This window comes from Triturus cristatus, chromosome 3_1, assembly GCF_964204655.1.
Source record: "Triturus cristatus chromosome 3_1, aTriCri1.1, whole genome shotgun sequence".
Taxonomy (NCBI): Eukaryota; Metazoa; Chordata; class Amphibia; order Caudata; family Salamandridae; genus Triturus; species Triturus cristatus.
The window spans coordinates 653,649,578-653,667,109 of record NC_140583.1 but is presented as its reverse complement, the minus strand read 5'-3'; the positions used below and the strand labels follow the sequence as shown (position 1 = coordinate 653,667,109).

Genomic DNA, 17,532 nt, shown 5'->3' with positions numbered 1-17,532 from the left:
AAGTTAACTCACTTTTGTTAAACATCACTTTACACACAATACAAACAAAACCCACACACCTCCACTTCATCATAGGGCTACTAAAAGATCTCCAGCAACAAGCTCTTTTGTGGGTGCCCGTCGGGCATGGCAGCACCGGCCCTGTGAGGAGCAAGCCCAATGATGAAGCATGATACCTTCCGAGGTGTGTGAGGGCACCTGCTCCTATTGGAGTGTCCTCTTCATACTGGAACACAACAAGACCCCCCTCTTTTTCCCCCTCTTCTCTCTGGATTCTTAGGAACTGCACACTCTCCCTGTTTATAGATTGCTTAATCACGGAGGAGCAAGTGTGCTGGACCTTTCCAATAAACGCTATTGGTTCCCCTTGGTATAGTGTGTTGTAGGTTCCACATTGTCATCACTATATTCCAATTAGACAGGTGCCATGTATTCTGCTATGTACTTTATTTCGTATGCTCTGCTGAGTGTTTAGTTTTAAAGGCATGCTTTTCACTTTCGTTTGTGTGCACTGTAAACAAGTCTGTTTACTTAAGTAAAAGTGCCTCGTATTTTTGGTAAAACAGAATGCCCTGCTGAGAAATCAATTAATGGCCCCTGTTTTCCTCTGCCTTTGTATTCTGCTGGAATGTCTGGTGTTTTTGTTTGTACAATGACTACTGAATAATTATACACTGCTGAGAAGTTAAAGACCTCCATTTCGAAGAAGCCCTGGGAGCTCAGATGAATGGCCCTTGGTAGGACCCATGGAGTTCCAGTGTTATCTGTTTTCAGCAGTGCACCATCAGTGGTCGAAGACTGCATCATTATGAAATGGCTTTCAACTGTTTCCTGTTTTAGCAGACTAGCAGTCTGATGCTTTTCCTATCTGTGCATGCCAGATAGTTTGAGTTTAATTCCCGCACAACCTCCCAACTCATGTTTTCCTGATGTCATACTGTCTCCATCTTTGCTAGACAAATACCCAATGCTGCTTTTAATTTTTTCCTTTAACACAACAAACTGTTTTTTCTCTGCTCTCTTCTTTCCTATACAAAGTTAGATACACATAGAAAAGCCAGATGTGCACGGTAAGAAAAGACTAACAGAACTACAGTATGAGAGGAAAGTTCTCAAATCTCAGTTATCTGAATCACTTTATACTCATTAATACATTAGAAAGAAAGAAAATGTATGCACTTTAAATTGTATTCTTTGTTAATCTTTAGTGAATGACTGCAAAATGCAAGCATGAGCCTCTCCGTTTTAGTGCCTGGCAACAAACAGCATTTGCTGTCTGTCGCGAGCTCTAATGAGTTCAACAGTACTAGAGGGCCAGGGTTTATCGCAGATAGTTACACTGCCACTGACTGCATTATCTCTTTGGTGAAGCAGGTGCAATCCTTTTCTACTCAATAATTTCACAGTCATAAAATAGTGACGCCACTGTATGTTTAATTAGTGTATCATATGCAAGCCAGAATTGCTGGCTTTACCAGCAGTTGTTCTCCATGAGACTTAGCTGAACTTACCTTGCTGTAATGTTTGCCAGGCTTCCTTTTTGTAACTCTCCCCCTTTGTGTGCTCCCTAAGATATGGCCTGCACTGGGGCTTGTTACCTGGGGGAGCATGCAGCAGGCTACACAGGCACGGACTCCTAGGTGATGGAGTAGGCATTGTACATGGAGGCAAATATGCCATTAAAACAAGGGGAGCAGGCTAGGTGGCACCTGGAAGCCAAGAGACCACCCACTTGCACAGAAAGCAGGGACCTACGAAACGAGCAAGGGTTATTTAACCGGAAGGAAGACTGTGCTGGCAATATCTAAAGCGCAAAAGAGAGAGTAGAGCCAACGCGCTATGTAAACTAACTACACAAGTCAATATTGGGAGCCTGTGCTGAGGAAATCATGACTACATCCAGACATTGAGATTATCCGAGTGAGCCCAGCACCGCACAGAAGCTGCACCCATATATAGTCAGAAATGAAGGCACACCAGGACCATGCTCAAAGGTAATGTAATGTGTGGAAGAACCCCAGAACCCTGAAGATAGGTAGGAGAGCCGAAGGGTCTCCGTCTAGGGTGTGTAACACAGATGCAGGGGATGCCCCGCCATTAACACCAGAAAACTGAGATGAGACTGTCCTAAGTCACATTGAACCCTAGTGGGCTGAATGAAACAGATCCGGTCAAAGCCCAAACTGCAAGACTCAAGGAGCGACAAGGAGATGGAGGACACTGGGGGCCCTTGACTGCAGATGGGCACCCCTGTTGTGAGCCTGCCAGTAGACAGAGGAGAAGACTTGCCCCTAAGATCCATCACGCTTCAGAGTGCAGTCAAGAATATACCCAGTCAGACCCCCAAACAACAAGGACAGAGAGATCCAGGCACCAGGCCTATGACTGAGTGGGACTGCCAGGTGCACTTCAACATGGAGGTGGGCAGGAGTAAACAGGATGGAACCATTGTACCTTTGCCCATTGTCCCTCCCCAAGTAGCCAGAAGAGTACCAAGGGGGCACGAGAAGTTGACAGACTCACAAAAAGCTTCATGCCACAGTTTGTGGCAGAGATCAAAGTAGCTGAGGTAGGTACTGTATGCGCTCATCTGATACAAAACCTGCACGAGGTAAAGAGAATGTGGAGGACTTTCACTGAACTCGCTGCAGAGCACGGTGAAAGCAGTTTAGAATGGAAAGAATACAGAGCTCGTCTGATCACCCTGGGAGGACAGTTTAATATTCGCCAAGAAAAGCAGGAAGGTTTCGAGAATTGTTCCTGACGCTGCAACATTTGCATTTGTGCAGTGTCACATGAGAAAGAGGGACGTGACAAAAATGTTTGGACAAAAACTGGTTGGGGAAATCTTCGAACGTACTGGGACATCTCAATATGGGTAGACAGAGCACACAAAACGATGAGAAGCAGCTAGGGCTCCAAAAAACACATCAGACATTCTTGCTTGTTTCATACACTTTGAAGAGTAGCAGACAATCATGAGAGTGGTGCGGAAAGGAGAAACTATTTCTTATGATGGTATAGACATTCAGATCTTCCAAAAGCTATCCCCATTACTCTCCTTAAGTGACGGGCCTTCAAAGAAGTGACAGATTTACTCAGAGGAAAAGTCAATAAATACAGATGGGGCCTCTGCTTCAAGTGGCAGGGGAGTAGATGGTCCATGAAATCCTTGACAGAGGCATGCAGTATTTACGGCCTGAACCCCATAGGGCAATATCTGGAAACAAAGCACTACAGGGTCCTACCTCGACTGAAGAGGCCGAAATGGTGCAAGGTGCTTCAAGGACAGGGAAATATTTGCTGGACGTAAGGCAGTGCTAAAACAGCTACAAAAAGTAAGCAACGCTCACCACCGAAGCATTGAGAATTCAGAAGAGATGGACTGACTCACTGAAGAAGAGTAGACAGTTGCAGCCAGAAAATTGGAGGAACCTAAGTATCATCACCTAGACAACAGAGACTTCAGAATTAGTAGTTTGTAGAGGTTTTGGCCTGCGGCAGTTCACAAATGCAGGCAGAGGTCAACATCATTTTAATGTAAGCCAAAGTCAGGCTTAGTGGACTTATGTCCATGGCACACAATTTCAGAAGAGTTATAATGTTTATGTCATGGTTCCTAGAGGTTACACTCTAATAGTTCAGGAGGGGTGGAATGGTTGTTGAAAGGGAGTGCAGTGGGAGGGGAGTAGGCCATCCACAAATGCAACAGCACACCTTGGGTTTGAAACTCAGCTATACAAATGGTTATGAATGCATTGTAGAAGAGACCACTGAATGTCTACATTGAACTTCACTGCATACAATGCCAGGGATTCAATAACCCAGAAAAGAGAAGAGGGATTATTGACAAGGTAACTCCACTACACACAGACCTAGGGCTTCTCGAGTAGATCTATTTGTCATGTCAAGACGAACACCTCCCCAGAAGCAGAGTGTTTCCTAAACAATATTTCTCCTCAGAAGGGAAGGACACAGCAGGGTTCGGTATTTTGGTCCATCGAAACTGCCCCATAGAGGCAGAAGGATGCTTAAAAGATAAAGAAGGTAGATGAATAGCAATTAGGGGGCCCGCAATGGAGAAATGATGATATTAGCATGCGTTTATTTGCTCGACCATGGGCAAGAGATGTTTGTTAGCCACACAACCCAGCCCCTAATGGCTTGGGCCTTAAGGCCAATGATGATTGTAGGTGACGTAAACCTTGTGTTGCATGTCAGATCTGATGAGACCTAGAATAAGACAGGGGCCGTGGCTATCTCACTAACAGGGAGGACTCAGCTGGAAGATCCGGGAATTGTGGATGCTTGGAACCCGCTGGTGGTGGATTTCTCACACTACTCAGTGGCGCACAAGAGCTATATTGGAATTGACTATATTCTCCTAGGCAAACATTTATTCTTAGAGCATCAAATGTAGAACAAAAGCCCTTTGACTTATCTAACCATGTCCCGGTTTCCTGTAAGTGTCTCCGTTTTGCGCACAGTCAATAGACAGGGAGGGGAAACTGGTGATTACAAGATGCACTCCTGAAAGATCCCATAGTTGTGAACGAGAGGGACTCAGAAAAAATGGGCTAACGTTTGGAATACTTTGGCAAGCACTTTCATGAACTATCGAGCTCCAAAAGACTCAGGTCACTAATTGCTCTAGAAGATTAAACTGGAGCCCCATTATAAAATGATCCAGGGTCAAACTGCCAACTACTATGCCAGCGTGAGTTAGCCAATACCGAAGAGGTGTGAATCATAAAGCTGTAAAAGGGATTAAAAAACAGAAGGGCGACCACGGTGAGCGAGGGGACAAAAGGGAAGAATTCAGGAGAAGGGGAGGTTGGGAGGAAGGAAAGGAGAAAGAGGGATTTTTTAATCTGTGTTGATAGCTTTTTAGGTTTGATGTTTTTGAAAAGCCAAAGAAAAACAAATTTAAACCCAGAAGTGTTTAGAGCTTTCAGTGTCTACAGCTGGTAGTATATGAATTCCCCACTGTCTGTTGGTGTCAATGTTTATATCTGTCAGTGTTTGCATCTGTCAGTGCCTGAGCCTTTCAGTATTTGAGCTTTCAATGTCTTGGCTATTTGATGACTGGAGATTACAGTGTCTGGCCCTTACAGTGCCTTGATCATCTAGGGTGTGATATGCCAGTTGGGGTTGTTGGCGATGGTAGGAATGGCCAGTCTGGGGTTTATAGACCTACAAGTGATGCCGCTGGAGCTTAATGCTTGGGACTCCCATTTTTGATTGTTCAAAGCTTCCTGTAATGTACTCTGCTAGCCACCCTTCAGTAATCTCCAGCCACGGTCTGCCTAACTCAGAAGGTTGCTACTTTCTCTTAGTAGAGTCGCTTTAACATGAGCCTCTTTCTTTTCAGAGTTCCAGTAACTTCACGCAGTGGCTGAATGACCTCAATCCTTTCCTAAAAGACTTACCATTGCTCACCCTGAAGCTACGCCTGAACTCACTACTATCAAATATCAGCAGTGCGGGGAAAGGACTGTGGAATACCCAACAGGTGAATAATACATGTCAACTCCTTCAATGTCTGCACCAGGACAACAGGTCATACTTCCCCAACTAACTTTTCCCCGCTCAGGACTTGCTTCGTAAAATGTCAAGCACAGCTTCAGAAACACAGATTTTCTGATGTAGTGCGCAGCTCTACTCATCACCTCCCACAATTTTAGAATCATGGGTCATCACATGGGCTGCCCCACTCTAGCAGCACACATCATTTGTCCCACCCAAAATTTCTGATTATGTCCTAAAATTGCCATCAGCACATGGTCTGCTCCAACTGATATCTCAGGTCAGATTCCGCCCAGCAACAGTTTTAGTCATTTCCTGCCCCCCACAGTCTCCAGGGCCACAGGGTTATCTCAGGCAGTCAGTTTTCCAAGAATCACAGAGACTAGATTAACAGGTCAAACTGATAGGGAGTGATATTATGCCCAGTGCAGCGGTGCTTAGCGCAATTGGATGGTTCAGTTACCAACAAGGTAAAGGTGTGGCCAGAAATGTGGGGCTTCTTACAGTCTATCTTATAACTTATGACTATTCAAATCTCTGGGGAGTCTTGGAGAATTATGTCAAAGTTATGTGTGATGTGGCCTTTGATGAATTAAGGGCATTGCCCTCTGAAACAAGGTCAACAGTGGCTGTTTGCAGACAGATCCATTTAAGGGATCGGGAAGTCAGTGTGTATCGGAATATCTGTGTATTGAGCATGCCTTTCATGAATAAGACATTATTTTTGGAGTGGCTGTAGGATACTGTGCAGAAATACTTTAAGTATTAGAAGTGTGCACAATTCATAAAGGGGAACGCAAAGCCACAGACAAAAATATACATTTCATTTACAGACAGCAGCCCAAAAGGTACATGCTTCGTTCTAATAAAAGACAAGTCTGGTCCACATTCAGTAAAGGAGATAATTGTAGATCCGGCCTTTGGGTTGACTGTTTTCAGAGGCCTCTGGTTGCAGTCAGAACGCCACCACTCTTCATGACATGACAGGAGATGGCAGTGGTTCAAGGAGAGCTCCTCTGCTTCCCAGTCCTCCGCTCACCGTATTGGTAGGGCTGAGAGTGGTAGTTTCAATGAACAACAGCACTCCCAACTCCCAGGGCACAATAACAAGGACAAGGCTACATAAGCTGCACCTTAGACCCCTTGTGGAACCTGGGCATGCAACTATACACTGCAACAATGTTCCAATCAGGTAAAAGTGATGTTGGACTGGAAGATTAAAAAGGACTGTAATTGAATAGTTGTTACAGTAATAGAGGATCAATCAAACAACCAGCATGTGCTACCATGGTGTAGCTAGATCATTAGTGACAATGAACAAGCTACCCAATACTTGACTCTTCATAAAAGCAACAGTAAATCATCCATAAGATTTGGAAGTTGAGTTTTTAGTCAAAGTAAGATGAATGAATCCTCAAAAATATTACATTCAAACGATGCTGCGGGTGTGTAAGAGTCCAGCAGTCACTCCACAGAGAATGCCAAGGGAAATTTCTCATCACTCATTCATCATTTTTCAACTAACAACACAACTTCCAAGTTCTTTGGAGTTAGTCAGTATGAAAGCAGGCAGGCTGTAGATAGAAAATCTAAGACTTATGCATTGCCTATGGTCATGTGTAATAGATTTGACACTCTGGAACACTCCGGAAATTGGTCTTTTTCTGAGGAAGAACAACTATCGTCTACCCAGGTTCACGCTGAGGTTCCATTAGGAATATGGCTATGTGCTGTCCTAACTCATTGGTCAGCATTTCTTCTGTGTCGCTTATCTTTCTCCTCCAAGGTCCAGAGTATTGTAGGAGTGCCATTTTGGATGAGAACATATTAGTTCCTTCTGCTAATTCAGTTGAAGATGGCTCTAGATGGAATCCTCCTGTTCTCCCCAGCCATTTTACATTCCAGATTCTTTCAGTCACTCACCCAGTCAGGTACATCACTTAGGGTGCAGTTTTAGTTCAGTTAAAACACTGTTGTAGTGCAGATATGATTATGAAATAAAACTGAAAAAGCCTAAAATACTCCAGTTTTGTTTAGCAGTGCAAAGCATATCTCAGAAACCTTCCATAACAACATAGGTATGCCTTATTTATTATGAAAAACATATGTTATATTACAATGTTAGGTCTTTAAGAATGGATTGTTATGCTGTGATAAAAGTATTTATATGGGGAATTTCACAGTTTAATACAGTGGGCAAGGGTTTTGAGGCCCCCTTTGTCAAACCTTTGAGGTAGACGTTTTGAAATGTGATAATTCTTGTTAGATCCTTTTGGGGGGAGTTGTAAATTGTTTGTCAACTGCAAATATGTATATGTAATTTTAGGACAGTATGAATGATGGTTGGCTTGTGGGAAAGCTTATGCTCAATGCAGCAGTCCTGAGGGGTTTACGGTGACAAGTTAATGATAAAGGCTGTAAGTCTGATTAGTTCTTTGGTAAGGGTTGTGTCCCATGCCCTGGCCTTTGATCTATTCATTATGAAATATTAGGACAAAGGTAGTAGGACTGACTTATTTTGAAACCCACATGTTATAGGCAATAGGCTTTTAAGAGTGGATTGTAATTTTACTTTGAATGTTTTACTTATTTTTTATTGCTACTATATAGCCACCACATTTAGAGTGCATGTATGATGAATTTCTGAGTGTTTAAACCACTAGTCACTGAAGAGTTACTTTCAGTTATAAGCCAGACCTCTTGACATTGTGAAGGGAAACGTCCTTTAGGAAGAAGCCGGAATCACGCTTTGCTTTCACAATGCTGGCAATAGAACAAACGCGCCGTTAGCACGCATTCGTTCAGCACGCAAGTCGTTACAACGACTTGCTTTAGAGGGGGAGCATTGGTTGAATGGCTTTGGATTTAAAGTCCAACACCCTCCCTACTGTTGCGCAGACTGGAGTTGGAATAGTAAATGATCCTATCCCAAAGTCCTGCACCCCTCTTGGTCAAGTCATTATAATGACTTGTGTGCTGAACGAATGTGTACTAATGATGCGTTTGTTCTAATAACGGCGAAGGCATGCGTGCTAAACGCATGCGGGATTCCATCATACATTCTATTGCGAATGTTTGCTTTTCATTTTCTTGGAACTAGGCCTGGGACTAACTTTAATTACACTGGAGTAATCACAGTAATTTCAGTAATTCTACGTTATTCTTTCATGCGGAACCACAGATAATAATGTGATTACGCTCACTCGTGTAATTGAGAGTAATTTGGAGGAAAACATCCTGCCATGAGAGCACATTTAGCTAGGGCGAGTAGTTGCTCACACTAGTCTTGTTGTGTCCTGTTGCATTTAGCTCTATTTACTTAGCACAAAATGCATCTTCACTTCCATTTGAACACAAGGGTGCATTTTGCTCTAACAAACTAGGGCTATATTGGGGGAAAATCCTACCCTACGTGCACGTTTAGCGAGTGTGAGTGGCTGCTCACCTGCTATTCGTGTTCTGTAGCATTAAGCGGGATTTCTTACAGTGGCAACTGCTGCCACTAAACTTTGGTGGGGCAGCGCTAGGGAATGGGGGATAATAATAAAAAAAAAAGAACTTACTTGCCAATCCTGGATGCCTCCTCGATGCTTCTGTGCCCCATCCACCTCGGTGCCCCTCCACTCTCCCCTCACCCAATCCAGACTCTACTCTCATGCATGAGAGAAGCGCCGGGATTGGTCTGAGCGAGCTGAAATGCTGCTCAGTTAGGGAAAGAGAGCGTATGCCTTTTCTCCCACCCACCTGTGCAAGACAGCTGGGATGGAGAAATGTAAGTGTGCATGTCAGTTTATCCGTCCTAAGAAGGCCCGCCAAACTGACATGACCGCTTACAGTGCGCCTTCCACTCCTCTTCCTTGAGCCTGGCTGCCACAGGCGCAGAGCATGGCCCGCCCCGCCCTAGACTCGGTGGACTCGGCTAAGTAAGTGAAAAATAAAATGATAATAATTTTATTATCATTTTATTTTCCATTTCCTGCCTTTCAGCAGTAGAGCACCGCTCCTCCACCATAACGAAGAAACCACCCCTGATTTCTTAGCGAAAAATGCATCCTCGCATCCATCTAGGATGTATGGTGTTAGATGCAGAATTACTCTTAATTCTGTGTAATCTCGTGGAATATTTAGGTAATTCCTTGTGATTTCGCTACATGGCATTATGCGAGTTACACCTACATCTACTTAGAACATGCCTGATGTAGATTACTCCCTGAACCGAGTGGTGCCAGTAAAGATCTTTTTAGTTAATCATGTAAAAAGAGGCTTTAAACCTGAGAACCTGTGAAGCAGTAATGTATTTTGCTTTACGTTCACATATATTAAATGTAGAACAGCAAGGGAGAATTTTTGCACGTTGATCTCAAAGGTTTGTGCTAAGCAGAATCATCACACAGCAAATTTGCTAGATGTGAATCTTTACTGACAACACCAACAAATTCGAAATGTATGCAATTTTCAAGTAAAAAGTATATTTATTTATTTATTTTGAAAGTTTTATAGAGCGCGAACAAGATCCTAAACGGATATCAGAGCGCTATACAGTCAATAAAGTTACTATAGAACAAATAGATGTCAAACAAAGCACATATACAAAGCATCTTGTAGAAGCAAAGCAATCAGGAGAAATGCAAAAACTATCCTGTTGTGTTCGACAGCGGGAAGAAAAAATGTCTAGGTTGCTTAGATGGTCCATATCACAAAATAGATAGGGGCACGGATGTGATTGGACTTCAGATATCTATAGTCCATACTCAAGTGAATTTGGCCACGAGGATCGATCGATTTTACCTCCTTTTTGAAAGAAGCAGTAGAGGGGTTAAATCTGGTTTCAGGAGGTAAGGCATTCCAGATTCTGGACGCCATCCCAGAGAAGGTTCTGTTATATGTTTTCTTCTTATGGAACCTTTGTGGTTTCAGTAGTAGGTTATCAGCACTTCTTGAAGATCTGATCCCACCAGAGATCGTCAGTTTCTGTGCCAGATAGGTGGGTGCATTGTGATGCATGGCTTTGTGCATCATACACGCTATTTTCAGATGAATTCTGGCTTCCAGAGGTAGCCAGTTCAAGGATTGTAGATCCGGGGAGATGTGGGAACTTCTTTTAGAGCCAGTAATGAGTCTTGCTGCAGAATTGATAGAAGCTCTTAACGGTGCAGTTGATACTTTGGGTAGGCCACTAAGAGAGATAATACCGTATTCCAGTCTAGGTATAACTAGAGTTTGTACTGCCTGCTTGAAGTCGTTGAATGGTAGGAAAGGTTTAAGTTTCCTTAGTGTGTTTATCTGGAAGTTTGCTCCCTTTGTAGCATTGCTGATGTGTTTTTGCATATTGAGGTTACTGTTAAGAGTAATTCCGAGTGATTTCGCTGAGTCCACGATGGTAGGTTGAACTTTGAGTGCCGTAAGGTGTGTAATCCAATCTTGCATTATGGGGACTTGGGCGGGTAGAGCTATAAGAAGGAATTCTGTTTTTAGGGCATTCAATTTGAGATGGTTTTCTGCTAGCCAAGTTTCTCTGTTCCTAAGCGTTATATTAAGCAATTTGATGTCTTCTAAGGTGTGGATCTTAAGATATAGTTGTGTGTCGTCGGCGTACATGTGATATTGTACGTTAGATGCATGTAGAATTTCAGTGAGTGGTTCCATGAAGAGATTAAACAATGTAGGGAAAAGTGAAGACCTTTGTGGGACTCCTAGAGTTACTGGGACGGGTTTGGACAAGGAGTTATTGACCTTGAATTGTTGTGTCCGATTATGGAGAAATGAGGTAAACCAGTTTAGCACTGCTCCTGACAATCCCATTCTATGTTCCAGGAGGTCTAACAGGTTCTTGTGTTTGACCGTATCAAAGGCTGAGGAGAGGTCTAGTAGGATGAGTAAGCAGGATCCATTTTGATCAAGGATTTGTAATGCATCATCAATTATGTGTGTGATGGCCGATTCGGTGCTATGACCTGCTCGGAAGCCTGATTGGTGTTTGTTAAGGAGGTCAAAGTGATCAATATGCCTCGTCAATTGTAGGTGAACACATTTTTTCAAAAATTTGGCCAAGGTAGGAGTGTTGGAAATAGGACGATAGTTGTTTAAGTCCGTGGGGTCGGCCGTGGGCTTCTTTAGAATGGGTGATACCTGGCCAGCTTTGAGGGTGTCTGGGATGCAGCCTTGTTGAAGTGAGCTGTTTATGATCTTGGTAGAGAGGCAGAAGCAGAGGAGTAAGATCTTTGATGGCATCAGCGGGGAGAGGATCGGTGAAGTGGTTGGCAGGGTTCAGGGCACTGAGTATTTTGCCTATGGTTTCTTCAGAATAGGTGGTAAAGAAAGACCAGGTTGCCTCATTTTTTAGGTCAAGCTTTGAAGGGATTTGGTATGAAGCAATCTGAAATGCTGGGCTATTTGTGTGCGGTCCCGCCTGTAGGGTTAGATCAGTTAGGAGGTCCTTTTTGATGGCGTCAGTCTTCTGGGTGAAGAAGACGGAGAATTCTTCACAGTTTGGTTGCGGGCATGATGAGTCTTGTGGACGTTGTGGTGCATCCTTGGATTGGGTTTTGATTAATTCAAAAAGTTTTTTGGGGCGGTTTCTTGCTTGGTCTAGTTGGAGGCTGAAGAAGTCAGCCTTGGTGCGCTTGATCTTTCGGTAATATGCATTTCTCTTTGTCCTGAGGATCTTGAGGTGAATGGCGGATGGAACAGATCTCCAGGTGCGCTCAGATGTTCAGAGCGAACGTCTGTCCTCATTAAGTATTCCATTGTACCAGGGCTTAGAGTCCTTTATGGAGACTCTCTTTAGTTGAAGAGGTGCGACCTCATTTATTATCGAGGTCATGGCGTAGAGGTAATGATTGGTGAGATCACGTACTTCGGAAGACCCTGTAGGGGGCCGAAGTAGGTTGTAACTGGGGGATGGCAAAGTGTTAGGGTTGATTTTTTTCATGTCTCTTTTCCATATTTTAGGTCTTGTGGATTGCGCCAAGTTAAATTTCACCATTTCCTTGATGTAGAAGGTAATAATATGATGGTCTGACCAGTCACAGGGTTGGATCGACTCGATCTGAATGGAATCGGTTTTAGAGATTATTAAATCCAGGATTGAACCTTTATCGTGTGTAGGGCTGTTACATATCTGGGTTAGATCTAGGTCATCTAGTTAGTTTTTGAGACTATTAACCACTGTGTCATTGTGATCGTTCCAATATAGATTGAAGTCTCCAAGGAATATTTGGGTGTGTTGGCACCCCATATTCGTTGATACCATATCCATGAAGTGTTCGGTGAAGGCTAGGTCCTCACCAGGTGGATGATAGATGGTGTGTATAGAACATAATGGTTTGATAGGTAAAGTAGGGAAAAGATAATAGAAAAAGAAGTGTGCATAGGAAGTGTGTACCAACCCTAGACAAAGAGCCCTAAAGTTGCAATACAAATAATATTATCATGTAAGAACAATTCAACAGAACCACTAGTCGAACTTCACGTGATATTTATTTTCCTCCTTTTTTATTTATATTTTAAAGATTTTTTTGGGGTCAATGAATAAATATTCTGTTTCTTTCTTTGTATCAAAATTGTTACATGTTTTGTTAATACACAAAAATATACAGGGGCATGAAACATAAATACTCAAAAAAGGTTAGGGAAAAAAAAAATTTGGGCACAAAATTATTCACAGGACTAACAAAATTACAAATTAATGAACACATAAACATTTGACAACACCCAATTGATAGTGATGATTTGTTGATAATTGTCTTCACAGTTATAGACATTCGAAAATTTGACAATAACCAATTGATAATGGCAACTATTGATGATAATGGTCTCCACTACGCGTTTCGGCATGTGCCTTCATCAGGTGTCCACTCTTTACAATTTTGCTAAATGAGAAGACAAACACTTGATTGATAAGTCAATCTACAGTAACACGAGTTGGTCCACAATATAAACATATAGCACACATGTACAGATATAACTGATACTGAGTGGTGAGAGATTCCAGTACAGGTGTACACCAAGAACATCTGATTACCAAACCCAATGTGAAAGAATTCTTTATAGAAGAATAGTGAAAAATATATATCAAAGGAGAACAGCACCTGACACCCGTGAAAATAAAAATAAAAATAAAAATGTGCCCGGGGTTATGAGAAAAATGAAGATAAAGAACTAGAAAGTGAACCAGATAAAAGAAATATAAAGTAAGCCAAATTTACCTTAATGTCGACTTTACATAAGCAGAAATAAGACTAATAATACTAGAACATAATGGTTTGCCATTGCTGGTGATGTCGAGGCATAAGTATTCGCAAGAGGGGAATACAGGGGATATGGCTCTGTTTACTGAAATATTGCTACGATGTATACAGGCGATACCTCCCCCTGTTTTATCGGTTCTGTCTAATCTAATGATTTTGTAGTTTGTCCATGATCTTGATTTGACCCTATGAGGGAATTCAACAGGTAGATCGGGGGGAGAACATTTGTCTCTGTTCCTAAAATTGCTTCATTTTGTTCACTTTTATAGACAAAACTTCTGTACCGGGAAGCTGTGAAGTCACGGATGAGAGACAAGATGCAGCAGGCATTATTTCAGTAAGTCATCACTGCACAATAGAACACTCATCAGGCATCATTTCAGTAACTTACTTAGGGAACTTCCAGCAGGCACCATGTGTACAAGTCTTCACCCCTTAAGAAATATCCAGCAGGCATCCAGCATGGATTATTTCAGTAAATCATCACTACACACGAAGAACATTCAGAATGCACCATTTCAGTAATTCATCATCCCTTAATAATATTCAGTAATCATTAACCCTGAATGCTCTCACTACTTAGGGATTGTCCGGAAAGTCTAATTTCTCTAACATAATAAATTCCTCTATGTTCTATTTCCATGTATTCAGTTCAGAAGTGACAGATGTGGAGGGGGTCATCAGTTTTGGTGACCATCACATAGACATTGGGTATTTATGGAGTTTCTAAGGCAAAATGACTCTCTGTCTATCTTTAGATCTCTGGGCACTGTGGCTGCCGGCAGCGACTGTAGCTCACTCCGAAACTTGCTGACCAATGAGAGTATCGAGCAGACCCTGACCTTCTTCCAGAACTTGCCCATCGAGCTGGACACGTACTTGGTAATCTATTTCTTATCTTTATTCTGTGTTTGGTAAACGTCTTGCCATTGTTCACCATTTATGTCGAATAATCAGGTTGTTTCTCATATACTGTTACTCCTAGAAACATTTGATATTAAAGACAGTGATTTCAAAGCGGTATCTTATGTTATATGACACAATGCTCACAGGGAAAGGTAAAGGTTACTGAAGCTGATGTTGCAAGACAATGATATCAGTACACTTGCCCATTGCCAAATATCAGCAAGAGGTTCTTCATTAAATATTGTCCAATTCAAATTGACATTTTCTGATTTTTTGGGGGGGTAGAAAACGTGTATCGTGGAAGAACTGAATAATTTCATCCTCACCCCAACTCTGCTGGAGAACATAGGGGCTCAGATTGCTGTGCAAGTGCCGTGAGTATTTTTTTTAAATTTTGTCTTGATTGTCCTGACTTGGCCTTTTGTATAGGTACATGGCCTTTGAAAATAGGGAGAAGATAGTGCGGATCACATGTCTAAGGGACAAAGGATATTATGATCCAGTTATTTATTTTAGGTATTTATATAGCATAGACCTAAGCGCAAGGAGAGTGGAGCGCTTTACATAGAACGCATTGGAGGTACAAATAACATGAAGAAGTTAACAAGAGATTGAGGAAAGGAAGGGGAACATAGGATTAAATTAGAGCATGGCAGGGAGGGAGTTGATCTGAAGATAGTTAAAATTAGACAGGAAAATATTTTTTTAACAGAAGAGGAGCACATTCTGAGGACGTCAATAATGGAGTTCCGAAGTCTAGGGGTGAGGCAGAAAAAGGCTTTGTTGGTCATTGTACTTTTCCTTCATTTAGGAATTTCAAGAAGGACATTGGTTTTTCCTCTTGTGAATCTGCTTGCTGTGCGAAGTTGTCTTTAATGTAAGATGGAAAGCCAGCGTGTATGATCTTATGGATAGTGCAGCAAATTGTGAAGTTAATGCAGGCTTCTAGAGGCCACAGTAGTTGCTTCATGAAAGGCTGAAATGCTCTGACTTTTTTTATTAAAGATGATTTGGGCTGCCACATGTAGTGTTGCTTTTAGAGATACAGTTGATGTTTTTGCTGTCCAGCAAGGATAACATTGCCTTTATCGATGAGTGAAAGGGTGAGGGATTGAACGACAGTCCTGAAATCTGCAAGGGAAATACAGGATTTGATGTTCTGTAGGAGGTGTAGTTGGTTAGCTTATTGATTTGTTCAGTTAGGTCAAGGTTGGAATCCATAATGAAACCAAGGGATTTTGCTGATGTACTAGAGATAGTGAGATGCTCAATGGGTAAATGGAGTCGAACTATTTTTGGACTGGCGGAGCGAAGTTGCTTGTGTGGAGTAGAAGAAACTCAGATTTGTTTGGGGTCAGTTTTAGAGAGAAAGTAGGCATCTATTTAACTAACTTTTCAAGAAAGAATTTAAGAGATGTGATGTCCGAGCAACTGGAAACTTTGTGGTATAGCTGTATGTTATTAGCATATTGGCATTAGGTATATTTTCGTACTATGGACCATTGAACTAAGTGGCTCTAGAGTGTCTCAAAATCACTCTGTAAAAGGTTTGTTGTCATTAGGGTTATGACAGTTTGTCACCAAGGTGTGGGTGATTAATGCATGGGCTGGTGCTGGTTTCCCCTGTGATGAAAGCAGGAGTAATAATATTGGGATTGAACAGGAATAGGGTTAGAAGCGCTTCTGTATGGTTGAGTGACTGGGCTGAGGATAGTTAGCTTGGAGCCTGAATTTATTGAGATGTAGTAGCTGGGTAGAGGCAAATTTTGTTATTAAGGCCCGATTTATAGTTTGGTGGACAGAGTATTCTGTCCCAAACACAACCGGGTACCCTGCCCGCCTAACCCTCTGTCTACCTGCCGCATTTAGAGACAGTGAACTGTAAGTATTCCATCAACGTATCCCCCATTGGCTCTGTGGATGGATAACTTCCTCCGAAGGCACAATGGAGTACGGAGGAAGGGCATTACATTGTTCACCATAATTTAACTGTAAGTATTCCATCAACGTATCCCCCATTGGCTCTGTGGATGGATAACTTCCTCCGAAGGCACAATGGAGTACGGAGGAAGGGCATTACATTGTTCACCATAATTTAGAGTGAATGGTGTAATACATATTTTTTCCTGTCTGTCACTGCCAGGAAATTGGTGTGGGGGCCATTAGTTGTTTGTTTTTCAAAAACAAACTCCCACTTTGGGAATTTGTCTTTGAATACCGAAAAGGTTTTGAAAAATTTGACAGTTGGCTGTGATGGCTGACTGTACCACCTGTCAAACGTTTCCTAAATTGAAAGTGGTACCTGTCAATGTAGGGAAATGTCTGTGGGACCAGCAGACATCTATAAATTTGAAAGTTGGCCCCATAGTCTTTAAAGTGTCCTAAGCACAGGAATGTTAAGTAGGTGGACTGCAGCATTATAATTAGGTATAAGGGGGAGCGATTACATCGAGAGTCGAAAGAGAAGAGAGAAGCAATAATCTAGATTGGAAATAAAAGAGGTAGAATCATTCATTTAACCCCTTCAGTGCCCATGACGAGCTGGACTCGTCATGGGCTGCGGTGGCGCTGTGCCCATGACGAGTCCAGCTCGTCATGAACTCCGCCCGCTAATACAAAGCGCGGCACTGGGCGGGGAAAGGGGCGGGCATGCAAGGGGTTAATAATTGGTAATGCGGTAAAACAGGTTTCCTAGCAAAAATGACAAATCTAAAAGTAACTACAAGTGCAGGGAATGGAGGCAATGTAGTTGCAGGAAGTTAATGAATCAAAGGTGACAGCCGCATTATGAGTTAGATGTGGGAAATGGTGGGGGATGGAAAAGTGGAGATAAGAGAGGCGGGGAAGGAAG

General features: G+C 42.4%; 1 protein-coding gene across 1 annotated transcript in view; it reads left to right on the top strand.

The window, feature by feature from the left end:
• The window catches only part of LOC146860745 (uncharacterized), a 317,920-nt gene that overhangs the window by 160,012 nt on the left and 140,376 nt on the right, over positions 1-17,532 (top strand). The window contains exons 11-14 of the mRNA XM_085646168.1: positions 5,372-5,512; positions 14,045-14,112; positions 14,534-14,657; positions 14,967-15,055. Of these exons, the coding sequence (XP_085502294.1) occupies positions 5,372-5,512; positions 14,045-14,112; positions 14,534-14,657; positions 14,967-15,055 (422 nt within the window). The remainder of the gene's footprint in view (positions 1-5,371; positions 5,513-14,044; positions 14,113-14,533; positions 14,658-14,966; positions 15,056-17,532) is intronic.